At 39.0% G+C, this 16,640-nt stretch overlaps 1 protein-coding gene across 1 annotated transcript in view; it reads right to left on the bottom strand.

Moving 5' to 3' along the window:
* Positions 1-379: 379 nt before the first annotated feature.
* The window catches only part of LOC134629329 (cytoplasmic phosphatidylinositol transfer protein 1-like), a 77,615-nt gene continuing 61,354 nt past the window's right edge, over positions 380-16,640 (bottom strand). Inside the window, exons 3-8 of the mRNA XM_063476577.1 lie at positions 15,770-15,869; positions 11,957-12,028; positions 8,083-8,178; positions 7,423-7,578; positions 5,840-5,903; positions 380-4,161 (exon numbers count right to left, since the gene is read on the bottom strand). Of these exons, the coding sequence (XP_063332647.1) occupies positions 3,806-4,161; positions 5,840-5,903; positions 7,423-7,578; positions 8,083-8,178; positions 11,957-12,028; positions 15,770-15,869 (844 nt within the window). The 3' untranslated portion in view covers positions 380-3,805. The remainder of the gene's footprint in view (positions 4,162-5,839; positions 5,904-7,422; positions 7,579-8,082; positions 8,179-11,956; positions 12,029-15,769; positions 15,870-16,640) is intronic.

Genomic DNA, 16,640 nt, shown 5'->3' with positions numbered 1-16,640 from the left:
GGGTTTTTACATCTACTTAAAATGAACATCATAAGTAATGTATAAATATACATAAATGGAGTCATGTGAAAAAGAAAGTGTTCAACTTTCAATTGTAATGTCAGTCAAATGCATTTGATTAACTGCTCATCAGCGAGTGTGAGCACCTAAATGAAGAGCAGAGGTTTTGGTAGTTTACACATCTGGAGCATACAGGTGTGTGTTAACTGCCGCTTGTCTTCTCACTACGCATCATGCACACCACAAGATTTGTCAGAAACTAAAAACAACATGTCAGGACAAACGCTTCAGACAAAATGTCAAGCACGGTGGTGTAGGGGTGATGATTTGGGCCTTAGAACTGAAAAAAGAATGAATAGATACACATTTGTAATAGCTAATAAAGTTTATTTCAGAAAAAAGTAAAACCATAATTACAACAAAGAACCAAATTAACCTTGAACTGCAATAAAAATATAACAAATGCAATAATAGTATAAGTGGAAGAACTAAGAGCAACTTCCAGCAGCTAAACAAGAATGGCACTTCTGGGGCCTGTGTCACAAAGCACGATTAACGAAGAAAGTTTGATGAGCCAGAAACGTACACATGCTGCAGTAGACTGAGCTGTGCTTTTACTCAGTGACAGATCCCAAATAACTCCATGACTCTGCTTTGTGACACAGGTCCCAAATATCAGGAGACAGCACGACAGCCTCGCCGAATGCAAACTGCATCAGGAAGAGGGGAGGAGGAAATGCTTGGTCCTCTTGACAAAAGAAATGGTGATAAACTCATTTTTAAAAACATTTTTCTCTGAACAATACATCACTAAATCAAAGTACAGCAGGTTTACTACATAAAAGAAAACAGAAGAGCCAATCAATCCTCAATAAACATGGCGAGTAAACATCAAAGCAGCCACACCACTAAAAAGAAACGCTTCATTTTGTTGTACGACTTGGAAAATAATATTGCCCCGCAGGGTCATCAAAAGCAACCGGAGTCAAAAGTGCACCACTACGATGAGGAACTTTGATACTTAACTGAGAAAAGTAAACATAACCAAATTCAGTATGCTCAATAGATGACAGCTTCATTGATTAGACACATATTAAGCCTAGATCTAGAATAAAACAGACATTTGAATCCATGTCTGTGAAAATGCCATCCTAATCACACAAACACAAAAGAGTAACCTTCTTTGTCTGCTTTAAATCTGTTAAGCACATTCATGTCACATCAGTAATGAAACTTTGAACAGGTTCAATATAAGAAATCTACTATATTAATCATTAACAACAGTATTTACAATACCTAATGTGTTACTCTTTTAAACAGAGCAGAGCTTAATGTTACACAGTTGGATATTTTGCATTTTATTAATAGCCCATGGTAGATCGAACATGTCCCTGGATCTCTTTGTTCCTGACAAGAGAGGTGGTCAATACCAGAGTTGTAAGTATGTATAAGCTTATACATAACAGATCAACAAAGGGCCAATAACCAGAATATAGCATTTGTATCCTCAGAAGGCAAAGACAAAAGCTACAGTTACAGATAAATGGCTACAGTTTTTTTTCTGTTTTTTAACAAAAGCAAGTGAGAAACTGTACAAAATATTAACAATATTGTAGGAGAAGACCATCGAGGATCTTCTCTTTGACCTTCTCTCTCTGAAGTTAATATGCTGTATTATGGGACTTTGGTCCAACAAACCCAGCAAGACAGTAATGTAACACATTCCTTCATTGTCAAATAAGGTGTCAAAGACTGGAAAGTGCAAAATGCATTGCGCTGTAGGTTGGTAATCGCATAAGGAGGGGGGAAAAGAACAAATAATTTCTTTACTAAAACATAACAAGTTAGCCCTGTTACTTGAAAATCTGGTGGTGTCATTTGATATGATGGACTTGATCTGATTATGTTGTAATTCAGCTACTTTATGTGACGTTTTATCCCATTTTTATTCTTAAATGCAGCATTTGAGCCAGGAAAAAGCTGGGAAAGAAGAATGCAACAGCATTTTGTGTGTCTGTTGTTTAAATATAAGAGTTTGGTTTACACACATGTAGGTAATTATATAATTCTGCATGCAGAGGCACTGAGTTCAAAGAGTTTATAGGCCTACAGAGTATATTCTCTGGACATGCTTTCATTTCACTTCAAATTTGGATGTTATATTTTACAAAATTACTACAGACTTCAAATGTAAGCATTCGTTATTCCTACGCGGTTCAATCACCAAATATATCAAATCATCCATTTACATTATATCCATCTACTTCATATAATATATGGTGTGAACAATCCATGCAGCATATATAAAAACCTGTCTTTGATTAATACCATTATTTTTTTTTCCTTCACAGGACAAATTGTCGTCCTGGCGGTTTTGGACGGTGACTAAGTGGTACAAGTCACGGATAATGGCTCACTACAAATGACACTTCTGTTTTAAAACTGTTTTCTGCCAACACTGGTGAGACAAAAAAGTAAGCACTTCTGCAAATACTTTGCACCTAATGAGGCACATACTCAAGTCAGCTTGACGCACGTGCCCTTCTCCTCCAATCAAACACTGAGTTGCTACTACCTCCACTATGCACAAAACAAAAAGAAAAACCTCCTCAAAAATGGCCTTGTTCCTGCATGTGACGTAAAAGTGATTCGCTGATTTGATCAAAAAGGATCACATTAATGTCACATGTGATGTCCAGCATTAGTTTCAGGCAACACTTGACTTGGTTGTAATGAAGTACTTTTGTTGTACTGACCTCTCAGTCAACTTCAGTAAGATATATGCAGTAATACCTTTCAACACTGCAACTGTCACGTTAAAACGACAAATGCAGTAATAACAACAGCTTATTCTGAACGTGACTGCTAATATGCAAATGCTCCAAGGTTTCTGATGTGTAAACATTTCCAAGGGTTAGGTAGACTAGTATAGTACAATAGTTACTGTATTATGTCAGCGGAGGTACAAAATGCACGTGTTTGGCAATAACCAGGGAGAGAAACACACAGTACAATCCCTGCATTTGGAGTGCGTGCCGGATAGAGTTGGGGGAGACCTGAGGTGTATACTCTATGATTGTACTGCTCTTGCATCACTTATATTAATGGAGTTCGGAAAACAAAGGAATGGGCAGAGTCGACTAGTTTGGACGGCTCAAGAAACGGGAGCATCTTTTATGAGGGTTCTTGGCTGTCTTTTCATTTCAATGTATGATTTTCTAACAAATTACATCTACTGTGCTACTCTAGTGCATGTCAGTGATTACATTTCTAATTGAATACACGACAGCCATTTTACAAATTCATTCATTTGCACATGTTGTCAAAACTATTAAACACCAATGGCTCTGTGGTGTTAAGGCAACTATTCAAAGTTCGATAGTTCATAGCCAGCCTTTATGGTTGACGATAACAACTAAGGAAACAATGCCAGGAATTTATTCAGATGAGTTAAAGAACTGCCAGTCAAAAAAATAAAATAAAATCTGACAATCTTTGCTTTAATCAAAGACCGTGGGAGGTTGTTAGATTAAATGTGGCTGGTTAGAGTCACAGGAAGAAGAAGCCTGCCACGTCACAGTGGCTTAGCCTACAGCTGCCCTGGATGGTATCAATGACACTGATGAGGCTTCTAGAGTGATTGTTGTTTTTTCCAGGATTATGGTAATTCATTGGATATGGCTAAGGAACTTGACTGTCTTGGGCACGGGTGTTTGGAGGTTAGGCTAGTCTCATTTGGGCACATAAGACAACAGGTACTGGGAATAAGTAAAATAAGGGGTAGGGAAAGAGATTCCAAGTTCTTCTACTGATCCTCCACTTCAGCAAGCTCAGAATTAGAGGGTGGTGTGGATGGTTGGAGGTGGTTTGAAGTGGGTAATGGGCTTAAGGTTGAGCCCTGGGGGACGTCACTTGGAGCTGGGTCAGGAAGGGTCAGGGTTTCTGGGGCAGACTTTTTGCGGGGTCGGTCCTTGGGGACAGAGAGTGACTCAGGCGCATCGGTGCACATGGGTGTGGAGGGGGCGCTGGCAGGGCCAGTGAGGGCACAGGAGGACAGGGGTGTCTCACTGATAGAGATCGATGGGGGAAACATCCCAATCTTCTGGTTCGTGGCCTCCTGGATGGCGCGCTCAAACTCTCTCACCTCATCCATCGTCATGTCTGGATCAGAAATTTTATTTTATTAAGACCAGCGACAGAAAGGTGGATACAATTTTTTAAGCCTTTGTATAAATGTAGAAACATTAAGCTGGAATGTGTTAACACAGCCACAGGCATACCTAGAAAATGGTACATGGTCAGTAAAAGACTAAAAAACAAAACAAACCACATATTTACAAAAAAACGTGGATAACATGAATTTTTTAGGAACCATTTTTTTAGAATCATAACTGTTAGTTCAAATTAAATTTCGTTTTTTGGTTTTGTGTGTGAGTAGTTTGACTCAGAACAAGTAGATCCATGAGAACATGTAAAGTCAACTGTGAACGCTTCAGAGGAAAGTCATCATCAGTTTAAATATAAGAAAAGAGGGGCAATGGAGTAAAAAAAACAATGAAAAAGACACATACGCTTGCTTTGTCATGGATCTCTATGTCATCCAGTGAAGATGCGTTTGTTGTGGAATGCTCTTGCTGTTCATGGCAAACTTTAATGTTGGTTTTCTCATGCATTTTTCTCTCGTAATCCCGCACATCATCCAAAGTCATATCTGGAAGAAGGGGGGAGGGGTGGAACGGGGGTCGAAATGTTGGTAACTCTTCTACAACGTACTCCAATTGTGAGACAGGTGGGGGAGCGAGAGCGTTAGGTGGCAAAGGCAGGCTTTTTTTTTTTTAAGTTAAAGCTTTAGAGGTTAAGCTGCCAGCTTCCCAAGACCCAAAGAGTTTGCGGGATAAAACCAAACAAATCCGAGGCACACAAAGAGGAAAGGACTGATAAGGTCAAGGATGTTTCAAGACAAAGGAAAAGCATGGAGAGGCTGGATCATTGCAAGCATAAAAGAAACACCTGCAAAACCGATTCCACAGGCAAAAAAAAATAAAAAATCATTCCACAGTGAAAAGATTTTAGGAGTATTAAAAAAGTGCAGGCTGCAGTGGTTTTAAGGTTAGTGGTTATAGAGAAGGGGAACGTTTCAGGGCAAAGACAATGGGCTCATCTATGCGCCCTACAGTTAATGTGCTGCAGCCACTTATACGAGCAAACAGAGCTGCTTCTTGCACAACCACAAAATTCACAGAAACAGACAAAGGTAGCTTTCATGTTTCAGTAAGGACCACACTCGTCACCAAGGAATAAATTACCGCTTATTCCTTTACTTAATTACAACCAGCCAGTCAGATGCATTGCACGCATTTTATTTTGCTGATACTTTGTTTCAGTTTTAGAATACGTTTGGGAATACTGTTTCTACTCTTTACTTTTTTTCCTTTTTTTTGTTGCATCAACTGGTAAATATGAATGTCTCCATTATGAAACATGAAATAATGTGGTTGAAATATATTTCTATTGTGCAGGTCTCAGTTGAAACAAACTTTGACCATGCTCAAAAAGCGTTTATTATTAGTGGGTTAGTTGTGAGAAGAGGTTCCATGCTGTAAGAGAATAAACAGGACTAGCAGTGGCCGGGTTAGCTGAAGGCCGAATGACTGTTCATGCATGGCAATGAATGAGGCAGGAAGTAAACTACAGTGATCTACAATGCAAAGTACAAGAACATGTCAAATGCAAACATTTGTTAAACTATGGACGTGCTACCACTGCATGTAGCACTGTGTACTATTACTTAGACAAGAAAACTAAATACTTTAATGATATATGTTCAGCAGTGACCTACCTATCCACTCATCCACCCAGGCAAAAGCCTGCCTGTGTCCCAGCAGCAGCACATCCCTAACCACCTGTAAAAAAATACAAAGACGGTCTGAAGTCCAGAAAAACTTTATAAACTAACACACAAATAATATAAATAGCCATGCCTTACAGTTTGTTAATATTCAACCCATTTACCAATAGGGATGGGTATCGTTTAGGTTTTATCCGATACCAGTACCAAACCGGTACTTTTGAAATGGTGCCGGTGCTTAAACGGTGCTCGAACCGGTGCTTAAAGAATGGAGAACACAAACTTTGTCAAAAACCTCTCATGTTTAGCTTTTTTTTTTTTTTTTGTAAAAAGATAACAATGTTAGCCTTCTCTGCAGCTATAGGGCATATATGGTATCACTCTTGGCTGGAAGCGGTGCTTAAACAATGGAAAAAACACAAACTTTGTCCAAAAACCTCTCAAGTTTAGCTGTTTTCCACTTTTTCTTTGGTCATTTTAGCCTTTTTGGCCAGGGTGAAGGGAGTATCTGCCATCAAACAAGGAGACAGCCGCATGTAACTATGATGGTGTTTGCTAGTTCACCTTACATGCATTAATTTAATAACGTGGTTAGCGTACTCAACGTAAATTACACACGAACAACATTAAGTTACTCATGCAGAGAAGAACGGCTGCTGCTGACATCATCTTCCGTCATCATTTCTGCTACACTGGCAGGGCTAGGGGCCAGGACTCTCCTCTTCGGGTTTTTGGGGGATGTTGCTAACTCCGCGTCCGATAACAGGCACCACACCCGCAGTAGATGTGCACGGTGTGAGGTCTCACAGCAAGCTATCAAATACGGTGCATTTCTTGGCTTTAAAAAACCGCTATGCGTCGCCAGGTGTTTCATCAGATTCGAGGTGTTACCTCCTTTGCACAGTATCACCTTAAAGCACTTGTTGCAGGCTGCTGAGTTTACATCTTTTGCTGTGAAGTACAGCCAGACTTTTGACCGCTTCGCCTTGGGCATTTTTAATCTGTAGCTCTGCTCTAAAAGAACCTACGTACCTGGGCCCGCCTACTACGCTTGCAAAGGTAAAATGATTGGCTAGAATCCAAAGTGTATGACATCTCAGTAAAAAAAAAGCACCGAAATGTGCGCTGCTTTTCGGTCTGGTTACTACCGTTTATGTCAGAACCGGTGCCATAATGGCACCGGATGCCGGTACCCATCCCTATTTACCAACCATAAGATGAACATGTGCTGTGATAAGTTGCAAACATTCACGTATGTTTCAGTTATCACTATGGAAATTTACTTCATCCAGTACTAGAATTTGAAACATGCATTTTATTAAGACTTGTATATCCATCTGAATTTTTTTCAGATAAATATATAAAGACGCTAATAATAATACTTTTTTAAATTAATGCTTATTTTAGCAAACCATTTTCAAGAATGAATGGCATTGGGAATAACAATGGGAGGTAGATTTCTTATGGCAAGTTTTTGTAATAAAAAGGAAAGCAGGACAGCATTAAACATACAGTAGAAGTACTACAACTTTAAAACCAAAAGGTCTACACTGATCGCACGGCTGACGTCTCACCTTGTGTACAAACTGCTCAACTCGTGTCTGCAGACCCCACACCTCAAACTTTACTGAGACAAGTTTGTATGAGCACATGATGGGATCCTGCGTGTCCCTCCAGCCCTCCTGAAGAATCCCTCGTGACGTCTTCTCAGACTTGAAATATCGTAAGTCCTGCAATTGTAGAGTGATCACACATGTGACACTGTAACCCAAACTGGCACTGTGTCTGCAACAGACTTGGGAAATAATCAAAACTTTGAACTGAATGCCAGTATATAACATCCTTTCACATTAACCCTTGTCCTTGAAAAATCTCAGGCTTTTATTAAACAGCTATGAAAACCTTCATTTCACTCTAAATTCTGACACTGAAGGCTTTTAAATGCCAGATAAAAATGTGTGAGATGGAAGAGTCATTTGAGGTAAGTGCAGCTCTCCAGTCCACATAATTTACACAACTGAACAGATAAAAATAAAATAAAATGTATTCCTATTTTCCATCTAGAAACAGAAGAACCTTTCCATTAGAAGTAATTTAATAGTACTGTACTGTGTCATCTAAATGACACAGTTTCTACTACTGTATCCACCAGTGTGTTTACACCTCTCCAGTGGCGTTTACTCCTATTAGCTAACAGCCTTCAAACACACACACACACACCTACACAAGCTCACCTCAGACTCTTTATAGTAGCGCTCCGGGATCTCATCGTAGGCGATGTCGATGAAGCAAACTTCCCTCTCCTGGTCCTTCAGCTCAGTGTCAAAGATCTGAAAACAGACAAGGTAGATTTGCCCGTCGTCACATAAATACATCTCAGAAATATACTTACTGGTCAGAGTTGGAATACAATCTTACTCTTAACACTGCTTGACTTGTACCTTGTCACTCTAAAGCCTCATCACTTGAACCACATGTTATTGTCTAAATAACCAGTAGGGGACGCTCTCTCCCATGTTTTTATTGCAGCAGTGCCAGTGCTGACTCAAATAACTGCATCAAAAGTTGAGAAGTCATCGGCCCTCCTTCATTCTTTGTGTTGCTTTTTTATTGCTATCGGTCATTATTTCTCACGTTGAATAAAGGGACGGTGATGTTGCAGTTAGTTTTACAACTTCATAATACACTGCAATTTATGCATGCGTCTACTTGTCGATTTATCAGTTCTTCTACAGTCAGAGCTTGTGAGCATCTTGCTGCAAAATTAAAATGTGTGAAACAAAATCAAAAGCTTGATAAATAATGAGTTGTTTGATTTGATTTTAAAGACCAGACCTCTAGAAATAGTCATTTCTACTACAACAGCAACACTGCGATACATCACAAACTAGACACTGTGCCACTTAAATAATTCCAAGGTTACAATTACATTCTGAAGCTGTTCTGGTAATGACAGAGAGGGAAAGTGATGAAAGAAGTGACAGGAAATTGATAAAATAGCTGCACTTTGTCACTCTGCAAAATATAAACAAACATCTGCAGTAATGAATGAGGGGAGTGTTTGGGGGGGGGGGGGGGGGGGGGTGTTTCACTTGATACTGAATATTTTTAAAGATACTGATGCAGCACCTAAAACTCTTAAGAGACCATTTCAATATAAACATAAGCAAGGAAAATACTCAAAACACTCTAATAGACTTGGGGTATGTCTTTAGCTATGAGAAAATAACATTTAATCTTTTTTTCTAGATACACTAACAAATGGTATTGAATGAAGACTTTTCACCTCTCATCTGAGACCCTTCTTTAGTTCTATAAGCTGATGAAGAGTCTCATGTATCAACTCGGGCGTGGTCCTGAGAGTCATCAATGACTGGATAAAAAAACAACTTCACAAACATAAAAAGAAGTCCAAATGAATTCAGCTCAAGGACTTAAGACTCCTGTGACCTGAATGACTGAGAACCTACAGACCTATTTTTATGAGATTGTTTTGATAATATTAATAATGATAATAGCACAAGCCTTATCCATCAAGTATAAGGCTGGATTTTCAATTCAAATCATTAAGATGCGATTGAAGCGCAGGCTCTCAAGTTTAATTCCCTGGATTTTACAAACACATTACATTAACTGTTTGGGAAGTACAACCTTTTTAAATGTATAGTCTCCCATTTTCAGTAGATAAAAAATAATTAGCATAATTACTGAATGTATATTTAGCACAGAAAGAGGGGGTAAGAGATGACGACAAACAGTAAATATATCACTGCCCAAGAATTAAGTGTATCGCAAAGCCATAGCTCTACTTATGGCATTACACTTTCTCTGTCATTCTGTCCAATGGCAAAGACACTGCTACTTTCTGCCTAACATTAACCACAGCTGTATTCTATTTTTCATGAGACTTTATGAGACATGAGCATGTTTCATTTGTTATAAGATCTGTTGTAACTTGGGCAATCCCAAAGTCTACATTCCTTAAGCTCAGCCCTGATTCAATCATCTGTATCATTTTTTTTTTTTTTTGCATGATCTTATTATGGTTACAGTTTCCCTGTGTGAATACACTTCTCATGCATTTTCTTTTACCACACCCTCAATTCAACGAGTGCATTCTGTCCAGGCACACCTACTCATTTCCTGTCCTTCTAACTTTCAAGATTCCTTGCTTTTCCCTTTTTGTTTCCATTCATGCTTCCTCCATATTCATGCAGTTGGCCTTTCTCTCTTTCACTATGTTTTACAGCTTAGTTTACAAACAGCAAGCTGAGTGGACAAATGCAAGTTATGTCGTAAGATTGGACTAGGGCAGAGGTGGGGAACTCCTGGGCCTCGACGGCCGGTGTCCTGCAGGTTTTAGATCTCACCCTGGGTCAACACACCTGAATCAAATGATTAGTTCATTACCAGACCTCTGGGGAACTTCAAGACATGTTGAGGAAGTAATTTAGCCATTTAAATCAGCTGTGTTGGATGAAGGACACATCTAAAACCTGCAGGACACCAGCCCTCGAGGCCTGGAGTTCCCCCACCCCCGGACTAGGGGTGGGGGAAAGTTTGTTGAAATCTTAAAAAAACAAAAACCACACACACACAAAAAACTAACAAAGCAGCTGCATTCTTATCATTTCACAGCATCCTTTATAGAAACATACATAACTCAGACTGGTTACTGTTTGTCAGAAAAAATGCAAAGCCTCTTGTTTACTTGCCTTAAAGACGTTATACAAAGTAGCAAAGCTGTATAATTCCATTACTAAATCTAAGTGCTAAATCTGTGTGTGTGTCTGTGTGTGTCTGTGTGTGTGTCCACAGGCATTTCAAATTGAAACCAGATATTTATCCGACACAACTGTGATTTCTCTTAGTTTTCATCCACAAAGTGCACTTGCTGAAGGCGATTTCTGCTCTTTAAATTTCATTTAAAAACTCTTTGGTCTATCGCTTTGTCTTGTCAGATGAAGCGAGCATCAGTCTAACGTTTCATGCATGTTCAATGAGCACTGACAGTCTGGTCATTTCCGTCTTCCTGCTTTAAGGGTACAAGTGTGGTGTGTCTCAGCCACAAACAAAGCACTTGAAGCACTAGGAACCATCTTCTACGTATACATCGCAAAAATCACACATCATTTTAAAACTCGAGTGATCTTAACCTGCTTACCAGTAACCACAATACATTTAAAACTATCTGTATGTAGCACACCACTCCACGATTTCTTTTTCCTAATGCCCGAGCGCTGGCAGCCTTTCATTTGATGACTAATACCCATATAAATGGGAATACAGAGAGTTAGCAATTCCAACAACCCAAATGAAATTAGGTGTCCAACAAGTGGAGCCGTTTTTTGGCAGACTCTTGAGGCTCATGCATTGTTGGCATTATTACATGATGGGATTGCACAGAAAGAGTCTTTGCTGCCAGATCTGCCTGGACAATTTTACTCATATAGCCTTTGTAGAGATCTTGTTTTTTTTTTACCATATGTACATTATGTGCTGTTTTATCTTAGACAGGGTTATCTTGCTTTACATATTTCTCTATGAGAAAGAGAGCAAACAGTCAGCAGTGTTACATTAAGCTGAGAGATTTGCGTGGGAGTGAGAGCTTGCCTGATTAACTGACTGGGCATATGGGCTGACATTAGCAGTATGGGTGTTCGCTGGGAAACCACAAATAGTGCATTTCACGATAAAGATAAAACTAAAAGTTTCATTTTCTACTTTGTTCCACTGCGCTGCTTATGGGTCACCAAAGTGCATATGCTACAGGTTTTATATTAGAACAGAAAGCCCAGAACTAACAGAACACAAGGCCATTACTAATAACACATCATGAGGTCAAATCAATATAACTTGTATAGCCCAAACTCACAAGTTTGCCTCAAAAACACTTTAAAATCTCTGCAGCATGGAAAACTATTTGCCTTTAGACCATCTGGAGGAGGAACACAGGAGGCGTCCATCTGCTTGCAGAGACATTCATGCAACAGACTGCAGATGTACAGAGCAGTCATACTATACTGTGTTCCACTCAGCATGTGACTAAAAGGAAACACCCAAACCACAGTTCAAAGCTCCTATCACACATGCACACCGTGTACTTACATTGTCATTGCATCCTTTGTTGTCCTCATATTTTGTCTCTATGTGGATGGAAAACTTGGGCAGGAACGAGCACTGTGGATTAAGAAAGAAAAAAGATGCTTAACCGCTTGTAAAGACAAATTAATCAACTAATGTCCTTAACAGAAGCGGTGTTGCTTTTATTATTCTTCTGCATTCCAAAGCTGAGCAAAAATAGAAGCAACGAGCTTATGAAGTCTGTTCTTCATAAGGCTAACATATTCATACGTGCCTTGCTGTAACACCTCTCAAAGTGCTTTTATGAGCACAGTGTCTGAGTTGGGAAGGGTTTTTTTCTCCATTTGTATGTTTATCAGTGTATAGTTTAAAATGAGCTGTGACAGTGCAGTACTCTAATCTCCTTGTCAAAAGTGACAAAAACCAAGACAATTTTGCTAGCCTGCTTAAAAACTAATTTTGCATGGGTGTATTTGCACTGACTCATACATAAGCACAGTATGCTCCCACACATGAACATAGACAATATCGAGCATTCCTTCACTGTCACAACATTGTCCTCTTTCCCCGCTTATCCCCACACCCAAAAGCGTCGTGACTCACGCTACTGACATTTCTCCCTCTGCATAACAGAAGCCCTATAGCTAAGCCTAATCACATTCATATGTTTTAAATGATGTATCAAGGTTAATCATGGGTCACAGAGGCAGTTCTGATTATTGGGGAAAACTTAGTGCGTGTGTGTGTGTTTGTGTGTGTGGTTGCTATGTAAGTTGTTTTGATCATTGCAGAGACTAACAAACCCTTCTGACAGAATTCAGCTGCCACCACTGTACTGCGGCTACGCTGCATACAGCAGAAGACTGCATAATCAGTAATTGGAAAATTCTTTAATATGTAAATTTTGGTATTTTGTACCATTTTACATGTTACAAGCAGTCAGATGTTTGAAATGAAAGACGAGCAGACACAATTTAGAGCAGGGATGTCAAAGTCATTTTACACTGTGGGCCGCATACAGCTCACTTTGATCTCGAGTGGACCAGACTACACGAGTAAAACTATGTAATAAAATGCTAAAGCTACTGAAAAAGTGCTGAAATTTTTGTTAACTCCAGGAAAATGTTTCCCCCTGTGAACTCACTGTAAAATACAAACAAGCAAACAATCAAATTGTTGTCATTGTTTATGTATTACTTATTTACTTTGGTCTAGTATGAATTTCAGTGGCAGGGAGAGGTCTAAATCAATAGGAAAAGGGAAAAATCTATGCAATTCTTCACAATTTCCAAAGCTCAAAGGGCCGGAGTTGAGTCTCTGCTGGGCCTATTATTAAGTACACAATACTTAATAATCAATTTTTCTATGTGCTATTAATTAAAAGAAATGGGGAAAAAAGCTTGGTTCCTTTGGTCTTTGTTTGAAATCTACCGGTGAGGTAAACATAAAGGTTTGCCCCTTCTATGATATTCAATTAGCTCCTAATATTTCCACAATAATATTCCACAATGATTGAGGATACTTACAGTGTATTCTTCAGAACAATGCATGAGGTGACATCGGGTCAAAGCCATGGGAGAACACAAAAGAAAGCAAGTTAGTTACACAACATTAAAGAATATAAGTGAAGGCTACAACATATAAAAAATGTCTGTCAAATATCTGAAAACCCAGATCATCCCTCCTCACTAGAGTGTGTGTTTTCATTCCCTTTAATCTGTCCTCACCATCTTGTAACACCTCTTTTTAATGATCAGAATCATTAAAGCATCACAGAAATGTTCTGTTCTGGCCACTGTGCCTCTGATCTTTGGACTCCTGATTACTGCTTGCTCGTAATATTGGTGATTCATGCAGTGCAGCTTATTCCACCGCTGTGCTCAATGCGCATAAAAAGCACTGGCGGCTGTAAGAATGTAACTATATGCAGATTTAAACGCGGTGACACGTGAATGAGTGACATGTTCATACTTTTTTACATAGTTTTGTGTTTTGCTACCAAACTGAAACACTGGCAACCAGAAAGCTGCAACGCTGTCACTGATGTAACATCCTATTCTGGTTGACCTTGAATGTTGCGTGCGAGCATTAAGGGCACTCGGGAACTTACAATGTCTGCAGTTTTCTTTTTGACTGAAGATGCTGTCCCATGTAAATGCCATCACCTTTTAGAGTTTAAGATTGCACTTTATTGATCAACACTGAAAATCCTCCCTCATCTTTCATCTATGGCAGTCACCGACCTTTAACACTGAATTAGCATTTTGCTTAAGTTGCTATAAAAGCTCTTATTTCCAAAGTCACTGCATCCAGCTCATGATCACTGTGCCCAAATTTGCTATAAGCCTTAATGTGGTGAAACCTCCAAATGTCCTTCAGAGATTACACATGGAGCTGCTGGAATCTGACCATAAATTATGACTTAGGTTGCATAGTAACTTTGATGGCTCTGACAACTTATTCGCTTTTTCTTACAGTGCTGTGCAAAAGTCTTGATCCACCTCTCATTTCTTTATATATTGTAAGGAAAATGGGAAATAGGTACAGATGCCAGAGTTCAAAGAGAGAATCCACACAGCCACACATGCATGGGATTAGGTTACGTAGGTATTCTAAATTGGCAATGAGTGTGAATGATTGCCCTGCGATAGAGCCACAGTGTGCCCCACCTCTCACCATATGGCAGCTGGGATATGCCAGCACCTGATGAATGGAAGGTAAAAAGAGAGTTTCTACAATTCTAATTAGCTTGAAATTCGATATTTGGTAAAACCACAGCACAGCCTGAACTCTCTTAGGTAGGTTTTCTTGTAATTTCTTTAAGTAGTCTTCAAAAAAAGTCCTACTGGTTTCTTGACAGCCATTCAAATCTCTCCTTTCGATGTTTCTGCCTTTAGTTCTGTTTTCTGTTAAGCTGATCCCACACTGCTTCAATAATGTTGAGGTCCAGGCTAATTTCTTTGCCTCAAACTTCAACTTTTCAGGAGCCTGTTACAAACCACTAACCTGCGATTTTAATGAAAGTCTCCTGGCTGCAGATTTTAACTGGCACTGCTGCTTCAGACTGTGTTACATCTACAGGGGTTCATATAATCTTTCATAACTAATTAACAGATCAAGTCATCCAAATCTCGAATACTCAGAAAAATTGCTGCTTTAAACTTATACGCTGCATGAACATTTCTTTATTGGTCTTTCTGGAAATTGTATCAGTCGGAATGGAAAAAGAAGGCTTTTAAATATGCTGCTCCCTTTTTCTGGAATAATCCACAGACGGACCTGAAACTGTTAGAGCTGGTTATGATGGATAAGTTTGGACTCCAATAAAAATTTGAGGCAAGAAATTATTTAAATAATGTGTTAATGCAAATGATTTGGATGTTTGTGTTCACCTGAATGTCGGTTGTATTTGTTTCTTTACTTGTTGAATTGTTATGTGTTACTTTTGCTGTAATTTCAGCTTTCTTTGGGCTCTCAGTGACTTTTACCTAGATTAAAAAAAGGATATATGCTTTTGCACAATCTATTAAAACTGTCCATTAAAGATTCACAATCTTGGACCAGATTTTATCTCCAAGCTTCTTAAACCTTTACATCTTCTTTTCACACTCCTCCAGTTCACTTAAAACATGCAGCCAAGTGTTTATAGTAGCTGGCGAGTCCTGAGAAGCTGACCTTTAAAAAAATATTGTGCTTACAATCTGACTGTAGTTCTAGGCTTTAAACACAGAGTATTAAGAAGGCAAAAGTAGGCCTCCTTCAGTTACAACAGCTAACTCAATTCTTGATATAGCATGAGCTGTGAACAGCATGACATCCTGAGAAATACTTTTAGACGGTATACTTACCGGTTATGGTGTAAGGGTAGTAGTTCCATGCCTTCTCTGTTACATAGAAGATTTTAGGAACCACTGCTCGAGCCCAGCTGGGTAATTTACTGCAGAGAGGCATTGAGAGAGACAAAGACAGATGTGGAGCGTGACTGTGAGCTTGTGTTAGTGAAGGAGGGAAGGAGTTTGAAAGATTGAAACTGTTTCCTTTGGCCCAGCAATCATCAAAAACTTGTTTTACGCGTGAAAGGAAAATGGACTCACAGAATAAAACAGTTGAATAAAAGAGTCCATATGAAAAAAAAGAGTGCTTCTGTAAAGCTTTGATTGAGGGGAGTACAAATGGCATCTTAGGATTTTCAGCCACTCTAATGTAATAAATGAAACCAAAAGACCAACAAAAGAACATATGGACAAAAAAAATGTTATAACAATTTATTCTGCTGATATAAATGTGGTCTATAAAGGAGCGCTCTCTTTTTTTATATATATACACACACAGTTAAACACATTCATTCCAAGGATGGCTGAGGCAGTTGGGCTTTAAGGACCTAGAGGGACCAAAAGACACATTAATGGCAGCAATGAGGAAGGAACAAGTGGTGCTTTCCCTTTTTCTAGTGAGCTGTGCAGCAACATAATTGGTAATAATTTTATTTCATGACATTTCAACAATTCAAATCCTCGACACTGACGGATAGCTTATTCCGACTTGAAACATCTCACAGCTTTGTTTCACTAATGTATTAATCTGAGTTAATAAAGCTACTTCTGGCTTTTCCCCCTTTTTCACAAGGAATCAGCAGGAAGCTTCTCATGCAGGTTAAGTTATGTCAAGGTAGTGTCATACTTATCCCACAAACAAAATAGTCATATAA

Source organism: Pelmatolapia mariae, linkage group LG6, assembly GCF_036321145.2.
Source record: "Pelmatolapia mariae isolate MD_Pm_ZW linkage group LG6, Pm_UMD_F_2, whole genome shotgun sequence".
Lineage (NCBI taxonomy): Eukaryota > Metazoa > Chordata > Actinopteri > Cichliformes > Cichlidae > Pelmatolapia > Pelmatolapia mariae.
The sequence above is the reverse complement of the archived record's forward strand: the minus strand, read 5'-3'. Positions and strand labels throughout refer to the sequence as shown.